The sequence below is a fragment of the Lolium perenne genome, chromosome 7 (genome assembly GCF_019359855.2).
Source record: "Lolium perenne isolate Kyuss_39 chromosome 7, Kyuss_2.0, whole genome shotgun sequence".
In the NCBI taxonomy this organism is placed as follows: domain Eukaryota; kingdom Viridiplantae; phylum Streptophyta; class Magnoliopsida; order Poales; family Poaceae; genus Lolium; species Lolium perenne.
This window is the reverse complement of record NC_067250.2, coordinates 26,755,805-26,768,176: the sequence shown is the minus strand read 5'-3', so window position 1 is coordinate 26,768,176 and position 12,372 is coordinate 26,755,805. Positions and strand designations below refer to the sequence as shown.

The window sequence follows — 12,372 nt, the reverse complement described above, 5'->3', positions numbered from 1 at the left end:
GCCATTCCCCGCGCGAACTTGCAAACTAGACCGGCGCGAGCAGTCCAGAAGCGATGGACGTCCTCGCCGCCGCAGCCACCACCATGGATGCGGAGCAAACCCTCGCACCCGCCGCCGCCCCACACTCCCCAGTAGCCACGACCATAGCCAGAATGGAGGATGCAGCTCCGGCGGGAGCAAAGGGGGCCGCCACCAGCGGCGGCCGGGAGGCAAAGCCGAAGGCGGCAAAGAAGGTGCTCTCAGCGGACAAGAAAATCATTGAGGTCCCAAAGCGTCGTGGCCGGCGCAAGAACCAGAAGATCAAGACTGCCGCGACCGCCAACCAGCAGGCCTGGCAGATGCAGATCAAAGCCGGCGTCGAGCAAGTAGCCCTCCATCCAACCTTAGCGGAGGGCTACATGCTCGTGAAGAGAGAGGGGATCGCCAGTGTCACTCCTCCGGCCTCGTCGGTGAGCTCGGTAAGTTCCCAGCTACGCCCTGGAACTCCCGCTCCCTTGCAGGGCCACCCGGCGTCGCGGTTCGCCTCCGGCCTGCCGCCGGTGCAGTTGACCGGGGCGGCGGTTCCCGACCTCAACCGGACGCCTAGAAGCGGCGACTCCTGCCCGGGCGCGACACAGAAGACGCGTCAGGTGCCGGAGGAGAGCATGCCACAGCCCCGCATCCTGTTCGACGAAATGGCGCCGCCTGCCCCAACGATGGACGACCCGGTACATCAGCTCTGTCAATGTGTGCGAGTGTCGTGTATCATGCGTCTTATGTCCGGTCATTCGTAGGACTATTGGAAGGACCGCCATGACTCCGACATCCAGGAAATTATCTACGGCAGCGGCTTCATTCGCGGTGATCCGGCCGGGACAGGCCCGCATGATGACTGGTGTAATATCCCAGGTAATGGGGTTACAAAAATAGAGGAAATAGATGTGTGCATTGCATTCATGCATAGAAAATCTGGGGAATTTTCGCGCTTTAAAGTAAAACAGTCACAGTAACTGAAGTTTCACTTGACCTTGGTGGAATTGAAGTAGCTCATCAAGTCAAGCGCTACAAACCTCAATGTGACTTTGCTAAAACCTTGTTTTGGGAAGAGATGATTTGATCTAAGGGGTTAGATCAAATGGAACTAATAATCAACACAACAACACCTTACTCAATGATCAACTAATTGATCTTATAACAGATCATAATATGGTAATCATTGCCATAACATAAGAACATCTGTTTAAGTACAAACCAAGTAACAATAAAATGGAGAAACCATTCTTGACTATCTTCTCCATGTCCTAAAACTAATCCATAATCCTACCATGAAACCTCATGGTATTCCTTCCATTTCAACATTGGAATTATAACAAGAAGATCCACTCCAGAAATAGATATTCTTCTCCATTCCAAGTTATTACACATCAAACCTAGAGAGGTGAGAGTTCTATAGTATTTATTAGAGAAGGAATTGAAAATCTTAAGCTAAAACTTTGGATATACATCCATGTATTCCAACCATCACTTTGAAGAGAAACCCTAGGATATTATTCAAGACATTCCTTAGAGAGAGAAACCATATATGTTAACACAGAGAGATTGATGATCACAACAACCTCTATGGAGCCGAACCTTAGGTTAGTATTAAAGTCCTTCCCAAATGAGAGAGACCAATCATACTAATTCTAGATTTACTTATTTAAGAATCAGGGAAAACCTTTGAACTAAAGTTTTAGGAACAACCATTTCATCTTGGAGTGGTGAGATACCCTATTATCACATGGAATAATACCATATCCATGAATTGATAAGGTGAGGAAGAGATTAACCCAATTAAGCTAGACAAATGGAACCTGAGCCTAGATACCTAAGGAGATATTAGGAGTACACCATAAACCCTAGAATAATCTATTCCTATATAAGAGAGCTCAAGATATGGAGTTACCCTCCAGTTAGTTGAGAAGACACTTGGAACTAAGGGAGAGACCTATTATATATTCAAGTGGTTAAACCATCAATCCTTGAGAGAACTCTAAGTGAATATATATCTCAGGCATTTCCTGGGATATCAATCCAATGAGACAACCATGACCATGTCCACCTAAGGAATTATAAGAGAAGTAATATACCTTAGTTGATCAAGACAATACATGATCTTAGAAGTGAGAAACCTAACTCAGGAGAGATATACTTTAGAAGGCCAAACCTTGATCATTATAAAATGAGTAATGATCATAAACCCTAAGAACTTGAGGTAAAGATATTAAGAACAAGATGATCATGCCTAAACCATGGTCATGCCCTTGAGATATGTGAGGATAAGTTAAACCCTAATAGGATAAATAGATATCATTCACCACATGAAATCATAGGGAGGTAACTAGTAAGAAACCCTAAGCTTATATTCCAACCTTAACTTGTGAATCACATGGTGATCATCAGTAGAACCCTGTCACATCTATATTCCAATTATTCCTCAATTAAAGGATCTAAGAAAACCTTAGAGTAACACTCCATACTTTATATGGAGAAGAAACCATTAATCCATATAACCAAAGTTAACTATAAAAAGAACCATAACCACCTTGGTTACTTTAATGATAAATTGAGGATAGTAATAGAAGTTAATTGGGATTAGATAAAACTAATTCTCAAGTCCTTAGTAATTCAAGGAGAACAGAAACAATTAAGCAAGTAACCATGTTACTTGGTTAGGGGAGAATAAACCCTAGCAAATATAATATGATGTCACCCCAAATCTTATAAACTAGAATTATATCTCAACCCTAGTTTATACATCACTATGGTAATCATAATATAAAACCAGGCCATAATGGAGATTCAACCCATGTGTCATTAGGTAATTAGCATTTGAACCCTAATGATTTATTAATCAAATCTTATGCTTCAATTATTAAACATAAGAAACACCTAATGCTAAAATTCCATAATTCAAACACATGTGTGGTGATGAAATACTTATCCACCACTTATCCTTATAACTAATATCAAATCATGATTGTAACAATACTTATATCAGATACTTTCAAGGATAAGGATAATGTTAATCTCAGAAGGGGGTTAAAATAGAAACTATTAAACCCTAATAAGTTGGGCACACATAAGTTATATGTAAGTCATCCCATCTTAAATAGAAAACAAGCCTTATGAACCACCCCTAAAATACCTTGAGTTAAAAAGTATCCAAACCTAACCATACAAACAGATGGATATAAAAGAAGAAAATAACCTTTAGAATGAAGATATAACATCACATAACAACATGCCTAATGGCTATTTTGAATCACTCATTAATATGTAATATAATCCAATCTGAAATACTTGTTTCAAACAGAATAATGATGTGATAGTCACCACACAACATCAAAATGGAATTAACATATAAAACACCTGCAAATATCACAGAATTCAAATATGAATTCAAAGGGGAAAATTGAAAACAGAAAACAAATAAAAGAAAAGGAGGAAAGGACCTTACCTGGCCGTGTAGCCCACCAAGCAGCCTCAAATTTCACCAAAGACAGCCCATCGCGGCCCAGCATACCGTTTCGAGTGGATAAAGACGCGGAGACGTCGTCGTCTTCGTCTCTTCCACGGGACGCGCGGGAGCTCGCCACCGCGACGCCAATGCCACGTCCCGCGGTCGCCGCCGCTGTTGCTGACCGCCAGAGCACGCAGGAGCACCTATAAAAGGCGTAGAGAACCTCCATTTTCCCTCTCTTCGCCTAATTCCTCCCCAAACCGAAACCCTAACGCGCTCGGACCCCGGCTACCGCCGTCGATTGGGGAAGCCCCAGGCCCCGCCGTGACCACCACTGTGATCGCCGTCCTCGACATGGTCATCGTGTAAAAGGAATCGAGCCATGGCGATCCGTAGCGTTCCGTCGAGCCCGTCTTCTCCATCACCGGCGCCATGAAATCTGGCGAACCAGGCCACGGCAAGCCTCGCCATCATGCGCGTCGTGCTCCTGGTGAGCTACTGATCTCCCTAGCATGATCTCTGAGCTCGATTGCATGCCGTAGAGCCCCCGCGTCGCTAGCCCGTATGTGCCGCCGCAGCACCTCGTCGCCGGGCACGCTCCGGTGACCAAATCGGAGCGGCGCCACCACCAATCAATTCGTCTTGACGCCCTCGTTCGTTTGAGCCTACGCACATCCCCGCGGGAACCCTGTATCGCCAGCGCCATCCACCACTGGCCGCCGGCAGAGCACATGGTTGCCACATCGGCACCATGTGGCAGCCAGCGTGGCTTAGCCCCACCAGTCAGTGACTGTGTGGGTAGAGTCACCGGGTACATTTAGTCGTTTCCTTGTTTTAATTTAAATCCCATTTTTCCAGAAACTTCAAATGAATTCATAAAAATCATAATAACTCAGAAAAATGAAAATAAGATATCAAAATTCTTAGAAAAGCAAACTCTATCCAATAAAAATATAATATGAAATTTTTATTTGTAATAAAAATTCAATTATTTAATACTTGATATTTAAGCCTTTAATTTTAATTCTAAATACAATTAAAAATTCAGAAATTAAGAAACCATTTATAAATTAAATAAAACCAGTAAGCAAATAAAGAAAACATGAAAACTAATTTTCTTTATTTGTTATCCTATTAAATCATTATTAGAGAAATTTAAACCCTAATTAATAATTACCCTAATTAGTAAATTATTTAAAAATAATAAAAAGCCAAATTGAATATTATTTTATTCTGAGATTATTAATAACTTCAACTTTATTAATGAAGTTATTAACTTATGAACTAAATAGTAATATTGCAACCCTAGTTCCATATGGTAGAAAACTAGGAACTCATCATATCATGTGTAATCCTAAAACCCTAATGTCATTTAGACCCTAGTTCCATTAGTACATATGAACCCTAGATTGTCCTAAACCTAAAACCCTAGGTGAGAACATGTGATCATGGTACCTACTTCCAAATCATAGAACCATAGTAACAACTAAATACTTGTCTTGGCCACATAAAATGTAGAAGACCTATCACTAATATATGGGTATCCCATGTGTTCATCTTCATCAGACCTAAATAATCAAGTAGGGTTAATCAAGTGAAAACCCTAGATCCTATTACCAAAGCCATCATCATTATTTATCCCTATTTAGCATCACACCATTGTGATGAACCCTAATAGCAACCATACCTACTATTTTGTATTACATTCCATACTCCACTAAACCCTACTAGTGTTGGATATTTATCAACCATCCTATTTAGTAGTAAAGTATTCCTTACTTAGTGAATCAAATAGCAAACCACATACACCCTCAATCCTAATTGCAATACTTCTTATTACTTAAGAAGTATGTTCTTCAAAAGTTATTCTTTTGAAGTAAATAAGGAGTAGCCATCAAACCTGCTTCATAGGACCTATAAACCCTAGCCAACTATCACCAATAAGATATACCACCTTGATAGCAACTATTGGTAATTAAGATGTTTAGACTTAATTCAACCATACAAGCCTAGTAGCTGATGAATCCAACCAGGTTGTGATCCATCTACTACTTACTCCAGACAACAATTAGAACCATGGAAAACCATAGAACCTCACCAACCTAATTATCATACTTGTTCTTTATCAAAGAACATGTTCTTCAAAAGTTATTCTTTTGAAGTATATGATAATCAATCATTAACCATGCCATATAGTACTAAAACTAACCACTGTTCTTTACTTGTTAACATTATGCCAATTATCATTCTCTGTGTGCTCAATTGATTACTATGCTTTATTATCTACCTATTTATAATACCAAGTAATCACACCTGAATAAGAACCTTGTATATGAATCACTCTAAAAGTGCAACACACCCTAAATCAATCCTTACCACTCACTAATCCTAAATCATCGGGGTTAGGACACGCTTAGAGCGATTGCATCTCATACTTATGCATTATTGCATCCTTGTCAATCTTTTAAACATCGTCCTTACCGGACGATGATGCTATTTTAGAATTTGGAGTTATTGCGTATCGAAGACCTTGCCTGCATAATCTTGCAGTCAAGAAAGGCAAGTTCATCGCTTGCTCATGCCATTTGAGTATCTTTATCAAATTACTTGCAAAGTACTATGATTATCACTATTGCATAAAAACCAAAACCACTATTTTTATAACTATGAATATGACTATGTGGTTGGCAATGGAACCATGGATTGTGTTGATATGGTGGAGGTTCCATTGCAAGGGTTTATATCCATCTAGGAATAAACAACAAATGTCGTCCAGTGATTCTTGTGCCGTAATACCCGTGTTAACCATAAGATCCGGAGTGGGACGGAGTAGTCAAAAGTGTTTCCACCTCTCGTTCATCAACGGATGCGCTTTACCGTAGTACACTTGTAATCCAAGGGGGCAAGCGGTGAGGCTGGGGAGTCCTAAGTCCCCACGACATTGTCCGTAGTACACTTGTCGCCCGAAGGAGCAAGCGGTGAGGCTGGGGAGTCCTAAGTCCCCACGGTATTGCGGTCTATGATGGGTTGCAGCTGCCGGCGTAGGAATGTATGGTAGAGCCCTGCATTGACGTCGTGGTCGGGGTCCACCCTGAAATCTATGGGAATAATGGGACCGGCGTGGACCAAGGGTCGGAGTTTGCAACAAAGGGTGGGTGTTCGAGGTAGCGGGGGAACATGATTGGCTAGACCTTATACCGGGCCTCACACCATAGGAAGTGTGGACGGGGAAATTGCCCGGTTGGCCCCAAGGTTAAGATCTCTTATGGGTAAAGCAACACACCTCTGCAGAGTGTAAAGAACCGTGACCTGTCACTCCCTGTTCCGGGATATGGAACTGCGAACGCGGCCGGAAAGGAGCTCCATGAAGTTCTAGTAAACCGGTGAAGGCTGACGGACATAGTTCTTCTGAATAAAAGCAACCTTTTGAAGAAATGGTTATGAAAACTTGCATTGGTATTAGACTTTCTGGTCTAATGTTGTAGCTAGTGCATTAAACACCTCTTTCCTATAATGAACTTGTTGAGTACGCTCGTACTCATCCCACTCTTAAATCCCCTGTTTAGATATAGAGGCATCGAAGGAGGATCTACAGTGCAACTCGAAGGCCGAGGAGTCAACAACTACTTCAAGAGACAGGACCCTGTCAGAGAAGTCAGATACCACATCCAACAAGGAGAAAACCTAGTTTAGCCATAGAAGGGAACTAGCTTCCTAAACCTAGCTCCTATTTAGCTAGAATCTATTCTTAGCCTCTATAGCTAGTTAAATACTCTACAAATAGAGTTCGTGATAAGTCTAGACTACGAGTCGTTCTTCTGGAGTTTATTTGCAGTTTTACCTCATTGTAAAGTAGGAGGCTGTGATGATCTTATGTAACAGAGTCATTGTTGTAATTCTATAGACATGCCTTGGACCCGCATATGTTTCTGTTGTACCACTCTGAGCGATATAATACTAGTGGAATGGTGTTTCATTGGTGTTATATCAGACTTGCATACTACACTATGCAGTGGTATGCCGGGTCACCACAACTGGGCAGCAACGCAAGATGCGGAGGACATCGAAACCGCACGGATGTTCGCCACCCAGCAGACGCAGCCAACACCCGTGTCCGTCGACGACTTCGACGACGCGCCAACACAGCCTGACATTGCTACGGAAGAAGAAGGGGAAGAGTCTGAGGACACAAGGCTTCGTCGATGACAAGGATAAGTGTTTGTATCAAGCGTGGCTGGCAACGAGCCATGATTGTATTAATGGCGCGCATCAAAAGAGCAACGTCTATTGGGCCAAGGTCTTGCATCAGTACAACGAGACCAGGCTACACCCGCCCTACCATATCACAAGCCCTCAGACGGAAGAGTCCCTCCGGAAAAGATGGAACTACATCAAACAAGAGACAAGCAAGTTCTGCTCGGCGATCGAACATGCTATTAACAACCCCGTAAGCGGCGATGGCGTCATGACAGTGGTAAACACGATACAACCATCATCATTCTACACTATTTGCATCATTGTATGTACATCCTTGGCGGCTTTGATTGCAGGTATCCCGCGCCTTGGAGAAGTTCAGGGCGACGCATAAGAAGGGCTTCCATATGGTCCATTGCTGGGACGTGCTCAAGAACGCCAACAAGTGGATGACAAGCTTTGCGTCGTACAACGAAGCTGTGAGGAATGGGACAGCGATCAACCTCGACGGCGAAGACGACGATCAAGGCCGTCCAGCCCTTCCACCTCGTCCACGAGCGCTACCAAGGCCAATCTTGTCCGGGAGGCGCAGGCCATTGCGTTCACCCAGAGCATGGAGAAGATAATGGCCCACAACCGTGCCGCCATGGCTGCTAGGGACGAGAAGAGGCGTCTGGAAAAAGAGGCCGCGACTGCGATCTACCACAACCTCGCGAAGGAGGTCATTGAGGTCCAAAGACTGGACATCAAGGTCAAAAAGGTAGACGCCGAGGCCAAATTGCGTGCAGAAGACACAAGGATCATGCTTGCCGACTTGAGCGGCGTCGACAACGACACCAGGGCATGGTTCATGAAGAGGCGTGCCGAAATCCGCGCGCGAGACGCCTGATCGCCATCGCCATGCGCCCAACACCTTGGCCTCCTCTTGGACCTTTTTTTATTGTTGTTCAGGCCTTGTTGTGCCCCTTTTGCTACACTTCGCACCCTACCTTGTGCAAATTGTGATGAACATATTGCAGACCTCAATTTGCGGCTATAAATTTCGTGCAAAGTCGATGCTAGTTTGCGTTTTTTTTTTAAATTCTGCACGCGCCAAAAATGCGTCGCCCCGCTGTAGCCATCCCCAGACGCAAACGGACGCGCGACCATTTCCGTGTCCGCCAGGCGACGCAAACGGACGCTCGCGGACATTTTAGGTGTCCGAAATGCGTCGCGCCCGGAGATGCCCTAAGTGACTTAGACTTAAGAAAATCTCAGTTGACTGAGACATAGCAAAACCGTACATTCTAACCTTTTTTTCTCAGTGACAGCAAAATTACAGGCTGACAAAATAAATTTCAAGACGAAATAATACGGAAATTCTTGAATATCTGTAATTGCCATGAATGCAAATGGAGAGAAAACGAGTGTGCGCTCATCCCAAAACATCGTGGAATCGACTTTTCAAACACTCCACTACGACTTTGAGTTGGAGCGGTGGAGCCTGCCGCGCCGCACGGAGAGCACCACCCTAAACGCCATGGCTTCCTCCTCGCCCCCCATCGTGGTCCTCAGCGACACCGAGAGCGGAGACGACGACGCCGCCTTCTCGAGGCCGGCCGGCGAGTGCTTCACCTCGTCCCTGGGCACCCAAGCCGAGGTCGACGCCCTCTGCGAGAAGCACGGCGTCCCGAAGGAGTTTGCGGCGCGACCGGCCGGTGAACTGCACGCGTGCACGCCGCCGCCACCGGGGACCGTCTGTGTGTACGCGCACGCGCTGGAGTCCGGCCTGCGCTTCCCGCTTCACCCCTTCTTCTCCGAGGCGCTCTCGCACTTCGGCCTCGCGCCGGGCCAGCTCACGCCCAACGGTTGGCGCGTCTTGGTGGGCTTCGTCGTGCTCTGCCGCTCCGCCGGCGTGCCGCCGTCGCTCGCCGTCTTTCGGCATTTTTTCTCTGTCAGGACGAGGTTCTGGTCCTTCTTCGTGTCCAAGAATGGCGCCGGGGCGCTCTTCACTGGCCTGACCCATTCCAAATCCGATAGAGAGTGGAAAAGGGGCTTCTTCTTCCTGACGTCCTCGCAGCCATGGCCGTGCCCCGTGCACTGGGGCGAGCAGCCGTCCAAGATCTTCACCACAAGTCCGGTGCTATCGAGCCAGGATAATAAATCGGTGGCGAAGATAGTATACAGCCATGGCCCGGCAGTTGATCTCCGGACTTACCTCTCGGTGGCCGATCTTGCCGCAGCCTTCTCCACTGATCCTGCCGGCGCATCACCACCACCGTCACTCCAGCTTTCTCCTCGATCTACTGGTTCCGAAGGTAATAAATCGCGCTCGCGTCCAGCACTCCTGATCTATTCCCCTTTGTCCAATTTGCAGAAAATTTACTACCGTGATGTGTGCTAGGAATGGATCTAGCAGCGGACGAGGCTGTGGCTTCGCCGGAGAAGGTGGAAGCCGAGCCGGTCGGCGACACGCCGCAGTTGTCCCGCAAGAAGAGGAAACTGGAGGAGGTTGCCAGTGCAAAAGACGGACTTAGCCGTTCTGAGCCGAACACGCCGCCTGCTGCCCCACCGGGCTTGCATGCCCCGCCGGTTTCCGACAAGAACCCGCGGCACTTGCCCGTGCCCGACGCACACGGCGGCGACGGCGCCGACTGGGAGGAAGCGTGGAAGGTACTGGATAGCATCGTCCCGCCGGGGCGGCAGAACGAGTTCGCGGCGGCGAAACCATCCAACGTCGTCAAGTCGAGCTTCGTAGCATTTCGCCAGGTATGCTAATACGTACAGTAACTAGATACACTCTTGGCGCAAATCGCCCACCGGTTGGTCATAGCGTTTGTGCGTGTGGCGGCGGCAACGCCGGCGAGTGCAGGCCGCGAACTACGTGTCATACTCCCTGAACTACGCGCTGGAGCTGGATCAGAAGCAGAGAGCGCATGAACGCGACATCGCCGTTTTGCGGGAGCAGCTGGAGAATGCGAAGGCCGAGCTGGCCTCGGCGAAGCGGGTCATGGAGGCAGAAAGGAAGAACGCCAAGGCCGAGCTCGCCGCGGCGAGGCAGGCGACGGCGGCAGAGGTGGAAAGCGCCAAGACGGCGGCGGTGCAGCAGTTCCTGGGGTCCAAGGAGTACACGCGGCGGGTCGCTGAGCAAGCGCTGCCGGCGTACGAGCGCGGCGCGGAGGACATGAAGTGCGTCGCGCTCCGGCTGAACCCACGTCTCGACGCCGCCAAGCTACTCCTGCCGCTGGATTAGCTCATCGAGGCGCTGCTTGGCGCCTTGGCTTGCCCTGCTAGCTCACTGATTAGCTTGGAACCTGTAGCGGCTTTTGCTGATCCTTTTGTACATCGAGACTGCTCTAGAGATCATTGATGGAACCGTGTAATCTGATCAAGAAATTGCAGCAAAATTCTCTCTCCAGTTCTTTGAATTCTTCATCACTGTTTTCTGCAATTTCATCCCATACCGTGAGCACGACTGGCTCTTTTTAACGCAGGAATTGAATATAACTCTATTAAATCGGTTTTAATTAACTCAGATTTAGTACATTAGAGAGTAATATCATGAATATATCAAGATAGATACCACAAAAAAAACACAAACAGCGGGACTTTTTATTTCTTAGTTTTTTTAGTTATGTCCATCCATACTATCATTATCGTTAGGCTATTGCGTTGTTGCAGAGACTGAACGCAATTGATATCTTTCGATATTAACATATTTCCTTTATCAAAAAATATAAAAGCAATGAAAGCCAAAGCCTGGACTTTCACCATGAAAATCACGATGAGTACTCGAAGAGCGGCACAAAAAATGCAGCTCAACTATGCAGCCACCCCCTCTTGATAAGGTCGCTGCTGCAAGTCATCGCAACCAATACACCTCTCTACCATTGCAAACCTCTGACCGTAGCCACCATGAATTTCTCCACCTCTCTAGATTATGGAAATCTATAATTAAACATGTCCCATGACAACAACAAGAAAGCCAAGCTTCCCACATGAAGCCACACTGTCTGAATTTAAGGCGCCATATCAATTCCGATGTAGATACCGAGTTGCACCATCGACCCGCACGATTGGGACCTGGCAATGCGCGAGGTTGATATCCCGAGCATTGAAGTCTGCTTTGTGATTTGGACTTAATATAGCACCTAATTAATACGGTCGATTTAGTTTCCTAGTTAAGGCGGATACGAAGGAAATACAGCGTGCATTGTCAGTGTTTTTAATGCAACCAAAGTCAATGCTTTTAATGCTCATGCATGTTGGCCCAGGCTTTCCACCCTCCTCGTTAAATACCTATCTCTGAGATTCAACTACTCCCTCCATCCCGGTTCACAAGGCTCACATGAATTTGCACCGTGACCAAGGTAGCATTTGATTGGATGCTAAAAATCTTCTCAGCACTTGTCTCTCTCCAATCAACTGTCCTCGCTAATTAATAAGAATGCTAATAGACTTGCATGCACCCGCAACCCCACATGAAAAATCACCATGCATGCATGCACTGGTTGTTTCCACCCGCTTAAAAAAGAGAAAGAGAAAGAAGAGAGTAATTAGAGGGAAGTACTACTTTTAATTAAATGCATGCAGGCCTTCGTGGGATGGTGTTATGGGACAAATGTTTTTTCAGATTAGGCCCTGTGAACCGGGACGGAGGGAGTAGTGATTCCAAAAGATAAACACAGCTTAATATCGATTCCTTAGTCGCGGGTCCA

The 12,372-nt window shown here is 46.2% G+C and overlaps 1 protein-coding gene across 1 annotated transcript; it reads left to right on the top strand.

Moving 5' to 3' along the window:
- Nucleotides 1–9,108: 9,108 nt before the first annotated feature.
- Nucleotides 9,109–11,019, top strand: LOC127318017 (uncharacterized). Its single transcript, XM_051348627.2, has 3 exons — nucleotides 9,109–9,972; nucleotides 10,059–10,423; nucleotides 10,527–11,019. Exons 1-3 carry the CDS (start codon nucleotides 9,195–9,197, stop codon nucleotides 10,905–10,907), a joined length of 1,524 nt encoding a protein of 507 aa, XP_051204587.1. The 5' UTR covers nucleotides 9,109–9,194; the 3' UTR covers nucleotides 10,908–11,019.
- Nucleotides 11,020–12,372: the final 1,353 nt, after the last annotated feature.

Bases quoted from the DNA above. Each gene is read 5' to 3' on its own strand.
- LOC127318017 (XM_051348627.2), top strand. From the start codon at position 9,195: ATGGCTTCCTCCTCGCCCCCCATCGTGGTCCTCAGCGACACCGAGAGC. The intron at 9,973-10,058 runs GTAATAAATCGC...GATGTGTGCTAG, and splicing joins TCGATCTACTGGTTCCGAAG to GAATGGATCTAGCAGCGGAC. The intron at 10,424-10,526 runs GTATGCTAATAC...CGGCGAGTGCAG, and splicing joins GCTTCGTAGCATTTCGCCAG to GCCGCGAACTACGTGTCATA.